Source organism: Stegostoma tigrinum, chromosome 34, assembly GCF_030684315.1.
Source record: "Stegostoma tigrinum isolate sSteTig4 chromosome 34, sSteTig4.hap1, whole genome shotgun sequence".
NCBI classification, from domain to species: Eukaryota; Metazoa; Chordata; class Chondrichthyes; order Orectolobiformes; family Stegostomatidae; genus Stegostoma; species Stegostoma tigrinum.
In genome coordinates, this window is record NC_081387.1 from 8,868,400 (window position 1) to 8,886,836 (window position 18,437).

General features: G+C 48.7%; 1 protein-coding gene across 1 annotated transcript; it reads right to left on the reverse strand.

Moving 5' to 3' along the window:
- Window positions 1-2,199: 2,199 nt before the first annotated feature.
- On the reverse strand, window positions 2,200-18,177 carry LOC125446354 (zinc-binding protein A33-like). Its single transcript, XM_048519856.2, has 6 exons — window positions 17,712-18,177; window positions 10,346-10,441; window positions 9,513-9,746; window positions 8,116-8,138; window positions 6,055-6,170; window positions 2,200-4,113 (listed from the first exon to the last, which is right to left on the reverse strand). Exons 1-6 carry the CDS (start codon window positions 17,916-17,918, stop codon window positions 3,569-3,571), a joined length of 1,221 nt encoding a protein of 406 aa, XP_048375813.1. The 5' UTR covers window positions 17,919-18,177; the 3' UTR covers window positions 2,200-3,568.
- Window positions 18,178-18,437: the final 260 nt, after the last annotated feature.

Sequence of the window (18,437 nt, forward strand, 5' to 3'; positions counted from 1 at the left end):
TATAGCAACTGCTAGGCCCGAAACGTCAGCCTCTCTGATGAAGGGTCTAGGCCCGAAACGTCAGCTTTTGTGCTCCTGAGATGCTGCTTGGCCTGCTGTGTTCACCCAGCCTCACATTTTATTATCTTGGAATCTCCAGCATCTGCAGTTCCCATTATCTCTGATCTCTATAGCAACTGCTGTTGACTCTTGCCTCTGAAATGGTCACTGTATGACAATCAGTTCTAAAGAAACAAATGTTGATGTTGCTAGCGATGCCCATGAGGCAAGGTCATTGATCCAGCAGCTGAAGATGGTTGGGTCTAGGGCAGTACCCTGATGAACTAGGGCTCTCTTGAGCAGTAGTGGCCCTGCATCTAGGTCAAAAGACCTGGGCTCAAGACCCACTCGCTCCAGAGCATGTTAGCAATTTCTCTGAGGAGGTTGAGTGGAAAATAAGATACTCTGCAGAGATGTCCTGGAGCTGAGATGACTGACCTCTGACTTCTGACAACCACAACCATCAAGCTATGTGCCAGGTATGACTCCAACCAGCAGAGTGTTTATCCCAGGTTCCCATTGAGTTTTACTTGGGCTGTTTGATGCCACGCTCGATCAAGCATAGCCTTGATAATTTGATTAAAATCCCAACTACCTCAGTTGCCCCCTCAGAGAGACATTTTGCCCAGAGACAAAACTTTTTTGATCTGACAGAGACTTCTAGCCAGTCCTTCCCAAATTGGAGGAGTTATAAAAGGTCAGCTGATTATCTGAACCTTTCCCTTTAGAAGGAATCAGGCTGAGTGCACATTAGTTTGTAGACCCCTGTATAGCCTTGTCCCCACAACCCCAATTGCACAGTGGCTCAGTGCTTAGCACTGCTGCCTCACAGCGCCAGGAACTTGGGTTTGATTCCATCTTCACGCGACTGTCTGTGTGGAGTTTGCATGTTCTCCCTGCATCTGTGTGGCTTCCCTTTGTGTGCTCCGGTCTCCTTCTTCCCACCCCGCAACATCCAAAAAAATGTGCATGTTGGATGGACTGCCCTTGGTAAATGCAGGGATAGGATAAAGTAGGGTGATGGGTCTGAGTGGGATTCTCTTCGGAGGGTCAGTGTGGACTCAGGGGGCCAAATGTCCTGTTTCCACACTGTAGGGATTCTGTGACCTGATGACCTATGACCCTCCCCAATCCCAACCCTGACTTGTTCCACCACCCTCAACCTCTCAGTCTCCCTGACTCCAACCTTCCTCCCTAAAACACTCTCCTACGCCGTCCTGAGACCTCTTCTCTCTCCCCAGAACCCTGATCGCTTCCCTCATGAGGGGTCTTTCGACCTTTTTTCTGCCCTGACCTCCTTGTTTGAGGAAAGATACCATTCATTGGAGGCAGTTCAGAGAAGTTCACTGGAGGAGACATTGCCTCGTGAGCAAAGGCTGAACAGGTTGGGAAGCTACTCACTGGAGTTTAGAAGAACGAGAGGTGACCTCATTGTAACATGTAGGCTTCTTCAGGGACTTCACAGGGTAAGTACTGAGAGGATGTTTCCTCTTGTGGGACAGTCTCGGAATAAAGGGGTGCTAATTTAAGACTGACATGAGGAGGAATTTCTTCCCTGAGGGCTGAAAATTTTTGAAACTCCTTCCCAAGAGAGCTGTGGGGGCAGAGTCCTTGCGTATGTTTAAGCCTGAGGTAGATAGATTGGCGATCATTCGGGGAATTGAGGGTAATGGGAAAAGGGCAGGAAAGTGGGGAGTGTTAGATCAGCAGTGATCCTATTGATTGTCAGAGCAAGCCGGCCTACCACTTTTCCCAATTCTTATGGAGGGACGCTTCAATTCGTCTCTAGTTCCATTCATCTACACATCATAATAAATTTTAAATTGGTGATAATGCCAATTACAAAGACAGTTGGAAAAGTAATTCAGAGATAATGGGAACTGCAGATGCTGGAGATTCCAAGATAATAAAATGTGAGGCTGGATGAACACAGCAGGCAAAGCAGCATCTCAGGAGCACAAAAGCTGACGTTTCGGGCCTAGACCCTTCATCAGAGTCTCTGATGAAGGGTCTAGGCCCGAAACGTCAGCTTTTGTGCTCCTGAGATGCTGCTTTGCCTGCTGTGTTCATCCAGCCTCACATTTTATTATCTTGGAAAAGTAATTCAGTCAGGTTTCTGTTAAGAGCAACAAAAATTATTTTATTACAAATAAGCCTTGTTACAAACATACATAAAATATTATCCTCAAACAATTGGTGCAATAATAGATGTGGATTATATTCTAACATCCTAAATTAACACAAGGCAAAAATGTGTAACATACAAATAAGTGATTGTTGAGCATCCTACAGAACACATCAAACAGCAAATCCTATGGATTTATCAGCAGATCTTGCCCCACCTCGAGGAATTAAATTAAAAAAAACCTTTTAAACGATTGTGGTTACCCACTTTTGATGATATGACTCTATCAAAGTCCTTCCATCATGTAGTGCCTCAAGGACTGCATGCCTTCTGGCATTCTGCCTTCACTATTTCCTTCATTTGCACTGTCCTGGATTCTTGCAAACTGCAAGCCAGCAATTGCCCTCAGACAAAACCCTGATTTCTTTTTTTCACTGACAGAGAGCTTCACCAAGATAGAATTGCCTTGGATATTTTTCTGAGCTCTCATCTTGCTAGGTTGCACAAAGCAAGTCCTGCTCATGGCTTTCAAACCCCAGCATCTGCCTTAATCAATTATTAATTGGGCTTTCAGTTTAAAAGCAGGGAGGGAGCTTTGATTTCACTTTAAAAGAGAAGAGGGAGCTTTACTGTGTATCTAATCCCCGGCTGTCGTTTTGTGGCACGAAGACCACAGTAGTCTGCGACCTTAATTGTTTGGGGATTACGTGAGGGCCTGCGGGTTGGGGGAGGAGCTGGGAGGCAGAGCCTGCCTGAGGTGGTTCAATCAGACCTGCACGTCTCCCCTTCTCTCCCGTCTCTCCTTCTCTCCCGTCTCTCCTTCGTCCCAGACCAAGCCATCACCTCAGGGGCAGGGATAAGAGAATGTATTTCTTTAATTGTTAAATGTGATACCCATATGGCATGTCAGTTGTGGCTGTCACAATCCTTAAACTGGCTTCATCTTTTAAAGCAAAAGGTGGGATCCTGCTGTGCACAGAATGACCAACTCACCCTGTTGTACACATCAGAAAAATGCATTTCAATGGTTGTGAAGAACATTTTTAAATTTTTTTCAGATGATGTGGGCGTCACTGGCTAGGCCAGAATTTATTGGCAATTCCTAATTGCCCAGAGGGTAGTAATGAGTCTTTGTTACGGCCTGGAGTCACATGTAGGCCTGACCAGGTAAGGATGGCAGATTTCCTCCTATAAAGGGACATTATTGGAGCGGATGGGCTCTTCCAACAATGGATTCACAGCCACCATTAATTCCCGATTTTTGTTTTGAATGAATTCAAACTTCACTGTCCGGGATTCGAAACCTGCGGTCTCTGGACGAACAGCACAGTGTTAGGTGGCTTTTTGTGAAGCCCTGAGTCCTGGAGAGAGCTGAGTCCATGCAGAGCGTGCAAGGCTGACAGGTCAGAGACTGAGATGGCAGACGGTCACCAGGGCAGCACTGCAGAGCCCGTCGCTCAGGCCCGGGCTGAAGAACGGGTACAGGCGCTCGGTGAATGTGTCCGTGAAGGTGTAGAGGTGCGACATCTGCACGGCGTCGTAGAAGGATACCTGCCCGGCCTCGTAGTCCAGGTAGATGCCCAGCTTGCTGGGCTCGGTGCCTGGGCTTAGCCGGGTTGGGGGTGAGGTCAGGGCGCGGTAGTTGTCTCCTTTCTTCCTCCACAAGGCCCAGTAGCCATCCTGCGGTGACAGGGTGATGGCGCCCTTACGCTGCGCCGACTCCCGCGTTAGCCCGATCGCCCACTCAGCCTGGCGCTGCACTGCCACCTCCCAGTAGCGCCTTCCCCCAGCGAAGCCCTCAGAGGCCAGCACGCAGGGTGAGTGATCAAACCGGAGAGGGCCATCATCCACCACACGCTGCGTGCCACCCAGTCCGGCGCCCGTCAGGTCCTTCAGCAGCACGAGCCAGGGGCTGGCGGTGTCCGGATCGAGGGTCAGTGGCACTGGCACTGCCACAGACAGGAGAGAAGGTGAGGCCATGAGACAGTCAGAGTGCAGCAGGCCACAAGTCACACCCTGCCCTCTGTACCCAGCCACGTCGCCCTCCAGAACCAACAAAACTCAAAACCTGACCCGAACGTTCTACTGAGGGCTTGAGTTTCAGGTCGGGAACCTTCTTCAGAAATGGGGGAGGGGAAGGGGATTCTGAAATAAATAGGGAGATGGGGGAGGCGGATAGAAGATGGATAAAGGAGAAGGTAGGGTGAGAGGAGACAGACAGATCAAAGAGGCGGGGTTAGAGCCAGTGAAGGTGAATGTAGGTGGGGAGTTGGGGTGGTGGGGGGGATAGGTCAGTCCAGGGAGGATGGACAGGTCAGGGAGGTGGGGGGTGGGATGAGGTTCGTGGGTAGGGGATGGGGTGGGGCTTGAGGTGGGAGGAATGATTTAGGGAGGTGGGGACTAGATGGGCTGGGTTTAGCATGTGGTTGGAGGAGGGGAGATTTTGAAGCTTGTGAAGTCCACATTGATACCATTGAACTGCAGGGTTCCCAAGCGGAATATGAGTTGCTGTTCCTGCAACCTTCGGGTGGCATCATTGTGGCACTGCAGGAGGCCCAGGATGGACATGTCGTCTGAGGAGTTGCGGGGGTGGGGGGTGTAATTGAAATGGTTTGCGATTGGGAGGTGCAGTTGTTTAGTGCAAACCGAGCGTAGGTGTTCTGCAAAGTGATCCCCAAGACTCAGCTTGGTTTCCCCAATGTAGAGGAGGCCACAATGGGAAGAACGGATACAGTATATCACATTGGCAGATGTGCAGGTGAACATCTGCTTGGTGTGGAAAGTCTTCTTGGGGCTTGGGATGGGGGGAGGTGTAGGGGCAGGTGTAGCACTTCCTGTGGTTGCAAGGGGAAGTGCTGGGTGTGGTGGGACTGGAGGGGAGTGCGGAGCGGACCAGAGGGAGTGGTCCTTCCGGAAAGCAAATACGGGTGGGGAGGGAAAAATGACTTTGGTGGTGGGGTCGGATTGTAAATGGCGGAAGTGTCGGAGGAGGATACATTGGACCCAGAGGTTGGTGGGGTGGTATGTGAGGACGAAGGAGTATTCTGTTTTGGTTGTTATTGCAGGGAGGGGCTGTGAGGGATGAGTTGTGGGAAATGCGGGAGACATGGTTGAGGGCATTCTCCGCCACTGAGGGGGGATGTTGCAGTCCTTGAAAAACGAGGACCTGTGAGACATACGGGAGTGGAATGCCTCATCCTGGGAGCAGATGCAGCGGAGGCAAATGTTTTGGTAATAATGGATGGCATTTTTGCAGGGGGGTGGGTGGGAGGAGGTGTATTCTAGCTAGCTGTGAGAGTTGGTAGGCTTGAAATGGATATCGTTTTCCAGGTGGTTGCCAGAAATGGAAACAGACAGCTCCAGGAAGGAGAGAGAGATATCACAGACGGTCGAGGAGAACTTAAGGTTGGGGTGGAAGGTGTTGGTGAAGTGGATGAACTGTTCGAGCTCCTCATGGGAACATGAGGTGGTGCCAATACAGTCATCAATGTTATGGAGGAAGAGGTGGGGTTTAGTGCCAGTGTAGATATGGAAGGGGGATTGTTCCTTGTAACCTACCATCTTCTATCTGCCTCCCCCTCTGTCCCTATTTATTTCAGAACCCCCTTCCCTTCCCCCATTTCAGAAAGAAGGGTCTAGGCCTGAAACATCAGCCTTCCTGCTCCTCTGCTGCTTGGCCTGCTGTGTTCATCCAGCTCTACACCTTGTTATCTCAAATTCTCCAGCATCTGCAGTTCCTACTATCTCTGATGGACTTTACGTCAGGTTTACGCTATCGTTCCAACACCTCTTGGCCATTTGTGTATGTGTCCCAGAACTCACCAGCTAGGCATCGGACACAGGTTGCACCTTGTGTGTGCGTGTATGTGTGTCCTCGGGTTGCAGTTTACCTGGGCTAATGTAGTCTTTCATCTCCTTCCACAACCGGTATTGGAGGGGCCCTTTAAAAAGGCCCAGGCACAGCTTTGCTGAGAGCACGGAAGGGTGGTGAATCTCTTCGCAGGGCCTGTGTGCAAGGAGATAGATGTTTTCAGTGGCAACAAAAGCTTAGGGACGGCTTCTAAATGCAGATGGTCAAAGAGCAGGCTGGACCGGTGGCCCCTACCTCCACCGGCTCCTGCTCCACGCCCTTCCCCAGTTATCTACCAGGTTTGGCTTTAACAGATTCAGAGAGGGAGCACATTCCCCCATCCGGCAGGGTGTCCTACCCTCAAGGGAGCTCAGCTTTCAGAGGCCGGTCAGCACCGCAGGGCCTGAGGCACGTGTTCGCCCCGGAGAATGTCCAATGGCTCAGTCCAATGGGTCTCCATCCATTTTTCTTTCCAAGTTTCCATTTGGTTGTGTTCCCTTCATTATGGTACCCTAAGCAAGGCTGTCTAAATCCTCTGTATTTTTTCAGAGTACAGACAGCTTTCCTTTTGGTTTGAAAAATAGAGGGGAACCCAACTCAAGATCGCCGCCCAATGCAGTGGCCATCACTGGAACTACAGGATTGTTTCTGAGATGGGAGGCGGGGGGGCGGGCGCAGTGGTGGTAGGTGACGAGTCGGTGGAGGGGATAAGTCGGGAGAGCCTTGAATCGGAACCACGCCTGGTGTTTTAGTGGAAAGAAGCTGGTTGGCGCACCCTTGCATGAGCAGGAGAGAGGGTGCAGGCTGGTGATGCGTAGGAGATGGGTTAGAAAGGTCGGGGGTGGGGGTGCCATTGGATGGTACTTCTGATTGGCACATGACAGTTCCCTAGAGCAGGTATCCTGTCTGCCTGCCCAGCAGTGGCACCGATGATGCACGTTGCCCTCCCCCCGCCAAACTTCTCCTATGATGGAGACAGAATGAGGCCTGTAAGTGATCTGAGAGCCTGAGCAGGACCAAAGTTGGGGGCCAGGCTGACAGCCTTACTGCTTTCAGCACCTGTGGACAGCAGGGTGAGTGCGATGGGCTGAAGGGCCGGTACAATGCTACGATGCCACAGCGTGATGAAGAGATGGTGTGCTGGTTTGGTCGGGACATGCGAGAAACAAGAGCAGATGGATGTAAGTCGGCCCAACGAGCCTGCTGGGAATAATGTCAACGATCCAAGATCTCAACCCCAATCTCCTTCCTTATCCCTAGGCTCCTCAACATCTATCCTATCTTTCTCATCAATCTCTGCCTCAGCTCCGTCTGGGCCAAACAATGCCTGAGGTTCATCAGCTTCTGAGTAAAGAAATTCCTCTTTGTCTCAGTCCTCTCCTGCCCCTTTATTCATAGGGACAGGGGGAGGCCATTCAGCCCTCGAGCAGTGTTCTGTCATTCAGTGAAATTGTGGCTGATCCGAGGCCCTCGCTCCACATCCTTTGGCCACCTCCTCTGCTTGATGAAAATGTATCCATCTCAGATTTAAAACTAAGAACTGATCTAGCCTGCACTGTCATTTGTGGGAAGGCATTCCAAACATGTTGCGGCTGGACAGGACATTGGTGAGGGCACTTTTGGAATGCAGTGTTCAGTTCTGGTCTCCTTGCTGTCAGAAAGATGTTGTTAAACTTGAAAGGGCACAGAAAAAGATGTTGCCTGCGTTGGAGCTACAGGGAGAGACTGAATCGACAAGCTTGGCCGAAGGGTCTGTTTCCATGCTGTACTACACTATGACTCTATCTCTCACCCTCTGTGTGTAGAAGTGTTTTTTAACATCACTCCTGAACGGTCTGGCCCCAGTTCTCGGGCCATGCCCCCTACTTCTAGAATTCCTAGCTAGTGGAAATAGTTTACCTTTATCCACCCTGGCTTTTCCTGTTAATAACTTGAAGACTTTGTTCAGATCACCACTTAACCTTCTAAGTTTGTGATAAGACAGGCCTAATTTGTACAAAACCTCCTCATAACCTGAAGTCCTGGTATCATTACGGAAACATTATGGAACTTGGTGGAGGTTCTGCGTGTTTCAATGAGATCTCTCTCGTTCATTACGTACCTCTCTCTGAGCCAGCTGGCTTCCTAGAAAGAGAAGGGCAATGTGTCAGAACTTCCATGATTTACATGTCAATGGGCAGCACAGAACACTGTCGCTATGAGGTCTTCAAGTGTGGAGAAGATACGTTCTCTGGAAGCATCAACAAAAAAAAATCAATCAAAGCTTCATCTGCGATGAGGCCTAGGAGGTGAGGACAGAGTGTGGGCCTCACAAGGTGGAGGCAAATTCTCTCTGTCTCTGCCTTTCTGCTTCTCCATCTGGAGAAAAGAAATTCAAATAAAAACGAATCCCATTGCAGCACGGTATTGGGGGGGCACAGGAGAGGAGGGGTGGAAATGGGGAAATTAGCCGCTGGATGCCATATTCCCTGGGCAGCTGTGGGAGGATGGTGGGGTGCGACAGGGGTTGACATTCAGCGCCCAATGGGGCAAACTGGGCTCTGAAACATTCAGCCCTGGGGCACAACTGTAAACAGGCGTGAGGCAATTCCCGATAACAAAGTGTGAAGCTGGATGAACACAGCAGGCCAAGCAGCATCTCAGGAGCACAAAAGCAGAGATGAAGGGTCTAGGCCCGAAACGTCAGCTTTTGTGCTCCTGAGATGCTGCTTGGCCTGCTGTGTTCATCCAGCTTCACACTTTGTTATCTTGGAACTCTCCAGCATCTGCAGTTCCCATTATTTCTGAGGCAATTCCCTAGCGACTTCAGTGGTTAGCCCTGTTGGCTCACAGTGCCAGGGACACAGATTCGATTCCACTCTCTGTGTGGAGATTGCACGTCCTCCCCATGTCTGCACAGATTTCCTCCAGGTGCTCCGGTTTCCTCCTACAGCCCACAGCTGAGCAGGTTAGGGTGGATTGGCCATGATAAATTGTCCCATAGCGTTCAGGGATTGTCGACTACCTCGGTCAGCCATTGGAAATGCAAGGTTACAGCGATAGGGCTGGGTCTGGTTGGGGATGCTCTTTGGAGGGTCAGTATGGACTCGATGGGCTGAACAGCCTGCTTCCACAGTGTCGTGGTTCTGTGATTGAACATACTCATTCTTCATATGGGGGTATAACTCCCAGGTGGGGGTGGTGTGGAGTTGGGGGCGCAGGGCTAAATGGGCAACTAAAGACCCTGGCATGCATCGAGATGCTCAGTTGCCTGTCAGGCATGTAGGAGCTCTGTCCTGGGGACAGCAGTCAGACCCTTTGAAGTATATACTGAGGCTGAACTGACTGGTTTGATACAACAGTCTTTCTCTGCCGGAGCCAAGCCTAGAACTGATGTGTCCAGGTGCCCATTCCAGAGCGGGCACTGCCGCCTGGGGGCTCACATTCCAGATTGTCTGCCCTGGTTAGGGAATGCCTGATCTATAACATGCCGGCCCCAGTACCTATCCCACCCCATACCTGGAGGAACTGCAGACTGTCACGTTGATTGGCTGTGGCCTGGCATACGATGATTTCCCTCTGAATGGAGATGAGTGCCTGCTGGATGGCACGCAGATTGTCCTCCAGGGGCTGCAGCAGACTGCCTGCATGCTCAGATAGCTCCTTCTTTAGCTCCTGTTCCCTCCGGTCCAGGAACAGGCGCATTTCCGCAAACTCCTCTGACATGTGCTGTGCAAGACCCTCCATCGCCTCCTTTGGAAAGGAACAGTGTTTGCATCAGCTATGGAGACGCTGCAGGAGAGGGGGATTGGGGCTCATGTTTCCCTCTGTGATTGAATTGTCATCGGTCGGACATTAACCTTTCACCTTGGGAAACAACAGTCTAGCCCCATGCTGTCCCTGTACTGGACCTATTTAATGGGACAGTGTACAGGGAGCTTTACTCTGTGTGTAACCCTGTGCTGTCCCTGTCCTGGGACTGTTTGATGGGAACAGTGTACAGGAAGCTTTACTCTCTATCTAACCCTGTGCTGAGCCTGTCCTGGGAGTGTTTGATGGGAACAGTGTACAGGAAGCTTCACTCTCTATCTAACCCTGTGCCGTCCCTGTCCTGGGAGTGTTTGATGGGGACAGTGTACAGGAAGCTTCACTCTGTATCTAACCCTGTGCCGTCCCTGTCCTGGGAGTGTTTGATGGGGACAGTGTACAGGGCGTTTTCCTCTGTATCTAACCCTGTGCCGTCCCTGTCCTGTGTTTTTGATGCATGCGCTTTGTGTCAAACACCAAGATGTTTCAGTTTCAATGAAAATTCATTGCATATTAATTTGGGGGAAACTTTATGCGATACATACCGTGAGTGCTGAAATCTTCTGTTGCTGTTTGTACATAATCTCGGTGAACATTCTCTTTCTCTCCCTCAGTGCGTTTAGAGAGGATCTCAGCTCATTCTGTAAGCACAAGTAAAGAGGTTCCTATTGTTAGGCCTAATAACATTTGGATGCTGCTATCATGCCAATATTTACAGTCGATCCCTAATCACCTTGGAGAAGGTGGTGGTGAATTGCTACACAAACCTGTTTGGGGAGGCAGTTCCACAATTAGACCCAATGACACTGAAAGATACACATCTAAATGAGAGTTGTTGAATGAAGTTTCTTCTAGAGCCCTTCATCCTGAGTCTTCCTTGATTTCCTTCAGTGTTACTCGCCGCCTAGCAATGATATTCAACCACGGTTGGTGTCACGTTGGGACCAGGCTGAACTGCCCTCCTCATGTCCCTGGACACTGTTGGCAATTTCCCATGGCCAGCCCACCCAACCTGCACATCGATGGGTCCTAGGAGGAAACTGTGGCACCCTGAAGAAACCTGCACAGACGCGGGGAAAATGTGCAAACTCCACATGGATGGTTGCCTGAGGGTAGAATCAAACCCAGGTCCCTGGTGCTGTGAGGCAGCAGTGCTAACCACTAAGCCACCGTGCCAGCCTGCATCATGTACATTCTCGCTGTGGGAAATTTAGGGGGTTGAGGGAGTCTGCATACTGTGACTGAGGAAGGACCCACTATCCAGAATGATTGCCTTGTGTTTCTGTGGTGATTTTTATTACCTTAGGACAGCCCTACGTACTTTAGGAGCCAATGTGGGACTTCTGAAGGGTAATCACTGTTGTAATGTTTGTGCACAGGAAGTACCCACAATGAACTGATGGTCTATTTTTAGCGGTTCAGGTTGTGGGGTAAACAGACATCTCAGGGAGTATGGATTCCGCTGCTCCCCTTCAGAATAATTCTGTGATTCAGGTTTGGAACGCATTGCCTGAGAATGAAGTAAAGGCAGGTTCAGTCAAAATATTCAAAAGTGGGTGAGGCAGGGTTGGTGAGGAGAAAGACTGGGTAGGGTTAAAGGGAGGGGAATAGTACTTGGCAGAGAGCTGGTACAGACCTGATGGAACGCAAGAATAGGAGTAGGCCATTCAATGGTCATGACTGATTGAACCCTTCAGTGCTCTATACCTACGCCATAAACCTGCACTCCACTGGCAATCAGATATCTCTCAGTCTCTACCCTGAACATACTTAAAAACTGAGCCTCCACAGCCCTCAAACTGTTTAAGTAAAATAATTTCTCCTCATCTCAAACTAAGTGGCATCCCTCTTATTTTTAAGTTCTGTCCCTTGGTTCTCCCCAGCCAGGTAAACATCTTAGCTGGGTCTAATCTGTACAGCCCTTTCAATTACTTTTATTCACCAGTGGAACATGGGTATCCCTGCCTGGGCCAGCATGTATTACCCATCCGTAGTTGCCCCTTGACAAGGTGGGGTTGAGCTGCCTTCTTAATCTGCTGTAGTCCACCTGCTGTGGGTTTACCCACATTGCCCTTTGGGAGGGAATTCCAGGATTTTGACCCAGCAACACTAAAGAAATGGCATTAGGTCAGGATGGTGAGTGGCTTGGAGGGGAACTTGAAGGTGGATGGTGTTCCCATATATCTGATGCCCTTGTCCTTCTAGATGGAAGTGGTTGTGGGTTTGGAAGGTGCTGTCTGAGGATCTTTGGTGAATTTCTGCAGTGCATCTTGTAGATAGTACACACTGCTGCTACTGAGTGTCGTTGGTGAAGGGTGTAGATGTGGTGTCAATCAAGCGGCTGCTTTGTTCTGGATGGTGTCAAGTTTCTTGAGTGTTGTTGGAGCTGCACTCATCCAGGCAAGTGGGGAATATTCCATCACACTCCGGACTCATGCCTTGTTGATGGTGGACAGAAACTGGGGAGTCAGGATGTGAGTTATTTGCCACAGTTCTCCGAGCCTCTGACCTGCTCTTGCAGCCATTGTATCGATATAGTGAGCCTGTCGAGTCTCTGGTCAATGGTAACCCCCCCAGCCTATGAAAGTATTTTGTAAGTTTCAATCAGATCACCTCTTTTCTTCAAAGCTCTGGAGAATACTAACTCACCTCTTTCAGCAGGTCAGTCCAGCCATCCCGGGAGCAAGTCTGGAAAATTTTCTTTGCACTCCCTCTCTGGCAATGACATTTTTCTGAGCTAAGTCGACTAATACTGCACACAATATTCCAAGCGCAATCTAACCAAACTCTTAAACATTGAAGCAAGATTTCAAAGTTCAAATGGCCTCCTTTCATTGCTGTAACAATTTATAGTAATTCCAGGATATTCTGCATCCTCCTGCAAGAGTTTGCTACATAATGCGCAAAAACAGCACCTTTGATGTGCCATCACTCTGTCAGTACTGGAGGGGTGGGTGCACAATTGAATGAGCTTTATTGTCACATGAGTCGTGAAAGGTTCACAAGTTGCCCCTTTCAGCACCACCTTAGGTACCAAGGTACAGATTCTTGAGTATAAATTCTCAGGGGAAAAAGATAGAAAAATGAAGAAATGAACATGAATAAAGAAATGAAAACAAAATGAAAAAAAATGCAAAATAAGTCCAGCATTCCAGACCTTCAAAAATACAAGATCACGATAGTTCTGCACTTGAGGATGCTCTGGAGTGGGGTTTGAACATGATGACCATCTGTAGACGAGTGTCACCCTAAATTCTAACAGCACAAACCTGGAGTGGAACTGGTGTGACAGGAGCAGGCATTACAAATCCTGACCGCTGAGCCCATCCCACGCTTTCCCTGGGAATTCCCGTTGGAGCCACGCTGACCTGGCTGTCAGCTTTTGCTGTCAATGTGGCTCTCTACAAAGTAACTAGCAACTCCGATGTGAGTGCGACATTGGTTACTTTTCCTGCCTTGTATCTCTCACCTAGATGAGTGTGATGGAGTACTCGCCACTTGCCTGGAGTTGACCACATCCTCGTCTAGCGCTTTTCCACCGTCATGCAGCTGCTCGGAACTGAATCCCTGCCTGTTATAACTGAGTGAATCACTTGCAGTGCTCTGCTTGCTGCCCAGCTTCTCTTGTGGTCACCCTCAAAGGACCATGCTTGATGTATGGAGGACGGTGAAGGGCATTAACAAAATAGACACGGGGCAGTTGTTATCCCCCCCCCCCCCACCTCCGTGTTGGGGCAATTGAGAATGAGAGCTCACTGTTTTAGCTTAAGCGGTCTCAGATTTAAGACCAAGATAAAGACAAATTAGTCTCTCCAGTGCTGGGGATCTGCGGAATTCACTACCCCAGAGTGTAGTGAATGCTGGGACATTGAGTAAATTTAGGGAGAAGATGGGCAGGTTTTTAATCAGCAATGGGCTGATGGGTTATGGGGATCGAACAGGAAACTGGAGTTGAGGCGGAGGTGATACAAAAGCCTGGTTCGGGCTCCATGTCCAATTCAGGAAAGATGCGGAAGCATTGGAAAAGGCACAGAGGAGATTTACCAGGATGTTGCCTGGAATGGAGGGAAGGTCTTACGAGGAAATGTTGAGAGACCTAGGGCTTTTCTCTTTAGAACAATGAAGGATGAGAGGTGACTTGATAGAGGTGTACAAAATGATCAGAGGTATAGATAGAGTGGAGGTAGCTATTATTTGAGGGGATCATAGTTTTGAAGTGAGTGGAGGTAAATATAGGGGAGACGTCAGAGGTAGGTTCTTTACTCAGGGAGTGGCAGGGGGGTGGAATGCATTGCCAGAGAGGGTAGTGGAGTCGGCCTCATTAGGGGCATTTAAGCAGCTATTAAATAGGCATATGGATGATAGTAGAAGGTAGCAGTGGAGGTTAGATTGATTTTAGGATTAGGGTAAAAGTTTGGCACAATTTGTGGGCTGAAGGGCCTGTACTGTGCTGTACCGTTCTATGTTCTATGTTCTGTGAGATCAGCCAGAATCGTATTAAATGGTGGGGCAGACTCGAACGGATGAATGGCCTGCTTCAGCCCCTCATTCATAATTCTGAGGCTGACCTTTCACACTGAGACATCCCTCACTGACCTAGAACTTGCAAAGCCATTTCAGAGGGCAGCTCAGAGACACCTGTATGGCTGGGGGGCTGGAGTCACATGTAGGCAAGGACAGGCAGGCACAGCAGTTTCCAGTGCGGGGATTTGAACCCATGCCTCCTCCATGCACTCCCCACCCCATCCCGGCCTCTTGATTACGTAGCAAAATAAAAGCAAAATCTTATGGATGCTGCAAATCTGAAACGAACACAGAGGCAAAACTGAGCAGAAGGTGACCACCCCCACAATATATAATCCCAATTACCATAATTCAAAAGTGCCCCACTGGACCCCAAAGAATAACTCCATTTTTATCTCTCCACAGATACTGCCAGACCTGCTGAGTTTCTCCAGCATTCTCTGCGTTATTTCCTGTAAGTTACTAGTCAAGGGACACTACAGCAGACCACCATCCCACCACAATATTTTTCATGACAAATCTGAGAAAAGGGTACACAGTATTACTTCCAGGTATCCTTCTTTGGCTGTGAAACATTTGAGAGTAGGAGTTGGGACGTCGTATTGAGGTTGTACAGAACCTTGGTGAGGCCTCTTCAGGACTACAGTGTGCAGTTCTGGTCAACCTACTCTGGGAAGGGTATTATTAAACCAGACATGGTTCAGAAAAGATTTACCAGGATGTTGCCGGGAATGGAGGGTCTCAGTTATACAAATAGACCGAAGAGGCTGGGACTTTTCTCACTGGAGCGTAGGAGGTTGAGGGGTCACCTTACAGAGGTTTGTAAAATCTTGAGCGACATAGATAAAGTGAATGACAAGGGTCTTTTCCCTAGGGTTGGGGAGTTCAAAACTGCGGTGGGGGTGGGAGGGTGGGCACGTGTTTTAAAGTGAGAGGAGAGAGATTTTAAAATGACGTGCAGGGCAAGATTAGTTCATGTGTGGAATGAACTCCCAGAGGAAGTTACATTTACAATATTTAAAAGACATTTGGATAAATACATGGAAATGAAAGGTTCAGAGAGATATGGGCCAAGCCCAGGCAGGTGAGACTAGTTTAGTTTGGGAACATGGCTAGCATGGACTAGTTGGACCTCAGAGTCTGTTTCTGTGCTGTATGATTCTATGACTGATATGCATTGATATGGTGAAGCAATGGATTACGGTTCAAAAGGGACAATAGATGAAAGTGGGAAGGAATCGGGAAGAAGTACAGGCTGTCTCCGGATTGTGTATGGATTCCATTCTGGAGGCTGTTCACCAGTCGATCTGTATGCAAGTCAGAACACAACTGAGGACAAAAATTAAGCAGCAATTCGTAAGTACAGGAATTGTTTGTATAAAAACAAAGCCCCTGCATGGGATCGTGGTTGTAAGTACAAATATTTGTCAATCACATGTTTGTGAATCTGGGACCCCTTTGTCTTTCTACATCTTTGAGGCTCAGGGTAAGTGACCCTAGGTTACAGTGCTGTCATGCCTCAGTTAGGGCTCAGAGTTGTAGATAATCTTCACAGATCACCCTCAGTGTGGAGTGGGAAAGGGGCCTAGCTGTTTCTATACTGATCCTGCTTTCTGGAGCCATCATTTTATGTTGTGTGCTACAGCACCAGTAAAACTGCATAGAAACATAGAAAATAGGTGTAGGAGGAGGCCATTGAGCCACTTGAGCCTGCTCCACCTTTCTTCACGACCAGGGCTGAAAATCCAAGTCAATAGCCTAATTCTGCTTTCTCCCCATAAGCTTTGAACCCGTTTGCCCCAATTCACTATCTAGTTGCCTCTTGAATACATTCAATGTTTTGTCATCAGCTGCCTCCTCTGTTAATGAATTACACACGTTCACCACTCTTTGGGCGAAGAAACGTCTCCTCATCTCCAACCTAATTCATATACCACGAATCCTCATACTGTGATCCCTAATTCTGGACGCACCCACCATCAGGAACATCCCCCCTGCATCTGCCCTGTCTAGCCCTGTTAGAATTTTATAAGTCTGTATAAGATCCCCCCACCCCACCAATTTGTCTGAATTCTAACAAAAACAATCCCAACCTAGTTAATCTTTCCTCATATGCCAATGATGGACTGAACCAGTGTATTCAGACAAAGATAATGGGATATCGCATCGGGAGACCCAAAACAAGGTGACTAGTCCTCTGGCCAGGCTGTTTATGTTTGGTTAAGCACCGGGTGACCCATGAAACAGTCATCTAACGCAGATCAGAGCCATTGGAGTTAAAAACAACCAAAACAACAGCTATGAACATATTGGGGCAGAGGAGAATAAGCCAGGATTTCTGAGTCAGTGGAACTGGATATCGAGGGATGTTTAATGGGATTGGATATTAAGCAATTGGTCATTGGGATTGTGTATTGAAAGATAGTCATTGGGATGCGTAGCGAGGGATGGTCTTTGGGACTGCATACTGTGGGATGGCCATTGGGACTGTGTACTGAGAGACAGTCATTGGGACTGCAAACTGAGGGATGGTCATTGGGTTTGTGTATTGATCAATGCTGGTTGAGACTGTTTATTGGTGGGTTCTGTGTTCACATCCACTTCTGAAGAAAATTCCTGGAATGATGACATATCCCATTCCCATCAATGCCCTATCAAAGGGTAACAGTTTCTGGTAACAGAATGCTGATAAGATTGATTAAGCTGGTTATAGACACTGTTCAATTTTTGTTCTGACAGATTAACTTGCAGCTGTTCTCTCTGGAACAGGGGAAAGTGAGGGGAGACATAGTTGAAGTGAAATCCCATGGTCAGGGAGCCCAAAGCTAGAGAGTGCAAATTAAAGGCAAGAAGGCAAAAATTTCAAAGGGATCCGAGGGACAATTTTCAGCAGAAGTTGATACATGGAAAAAAGGAACTGCTGGACGAGGCTGCCACAACTATAACGTTTAAAGGCATCTGGATGGGTACATGAATAGGAAGGGTTTGGCAACTTAATGCTGGCATGACTAGATTAATTTAGGATTTCTGGTTGCCATGGATGAGTTGGATTGAGGGGTTTCTTACTGTGCTGGATGATTCTATATAAGATGATGAGGATAGAGTGGATATGAAGATGCACAGCCCATGTTTGGAATGCTTTGGGATCAGACCAGGAGACTCAGTGGTGGATTCAAAAGGACCCCTCTTGGGAATCTCATTGTCTACATATGTGATGAGGACATGAGATCCTGTTGGCATTAATAAATAAAAATAAAAATGAGATGTACATGCAATGTAGCACACCGCACAAGAGCTGGGAAGTGAAGCGTTTGGAGTTGCAAGGAGGCAGTGGGCCGAGTGGCCTCCCAAGTTGTTGCAGGATTGAGTCGGAAATGGGGAGCTTACCTTGTAGAGGCGAATAGCCTCGCTGACTGGGCTGAGGTGGTGATCTCTGTGAGTATCGCTGCACAGCACACACAGGGCCTGCCGGTCCACCGTGCAGTACATCCTCAGTGTCTCGCCGTGCTCCTCACAGCGACCCTTCCTCTGGCCTTCTGACCACTGGGCAGCTCCGGCTTCCTCGCCACCTGCATCTGGCTCAGCCTGGGGCATCCTCTTGTGTGCGAGAGAGAAAGAGACGGCTGTGCAGGCTACAAGAACAGTCAGTGGGCACTTGTCATCTTGTATTTATAACGCCAGCCTCCCCAGAGCTACCTCCTGACTGTTTGTTGTTCATAGTAATCCGACACACAAGAGCCTCTCTCACCTCAATCCCTGGACAGTCACCTCTCACACTCGGGTTTCACCATCTTTGCATAGGTTTTGTTATTTCTGCTCTGCTGAACGACCCAGCGTACGACTCCTAAAAGGCTTCTTGCCTCCTTGTGTCAAATGCCTATAAATAGATCCACAGATGGGTTTTATGAATGCATCCTATATATGGAAATGCCCAGCCGGCAGCGACAATTAGGTGGGACCCTCCACACATCAGTAACCTGCAGGCTATTCTTTTTCTTCATCAAACAAATTAGCTGTCGTTGGGAAAATGCCAGACTCTATTATAAAGGTTGGGATAGGTAATATTTAGGAACCCAATGATGTGATCTTAGAAGAGTCAGCGTGGCTGCATAA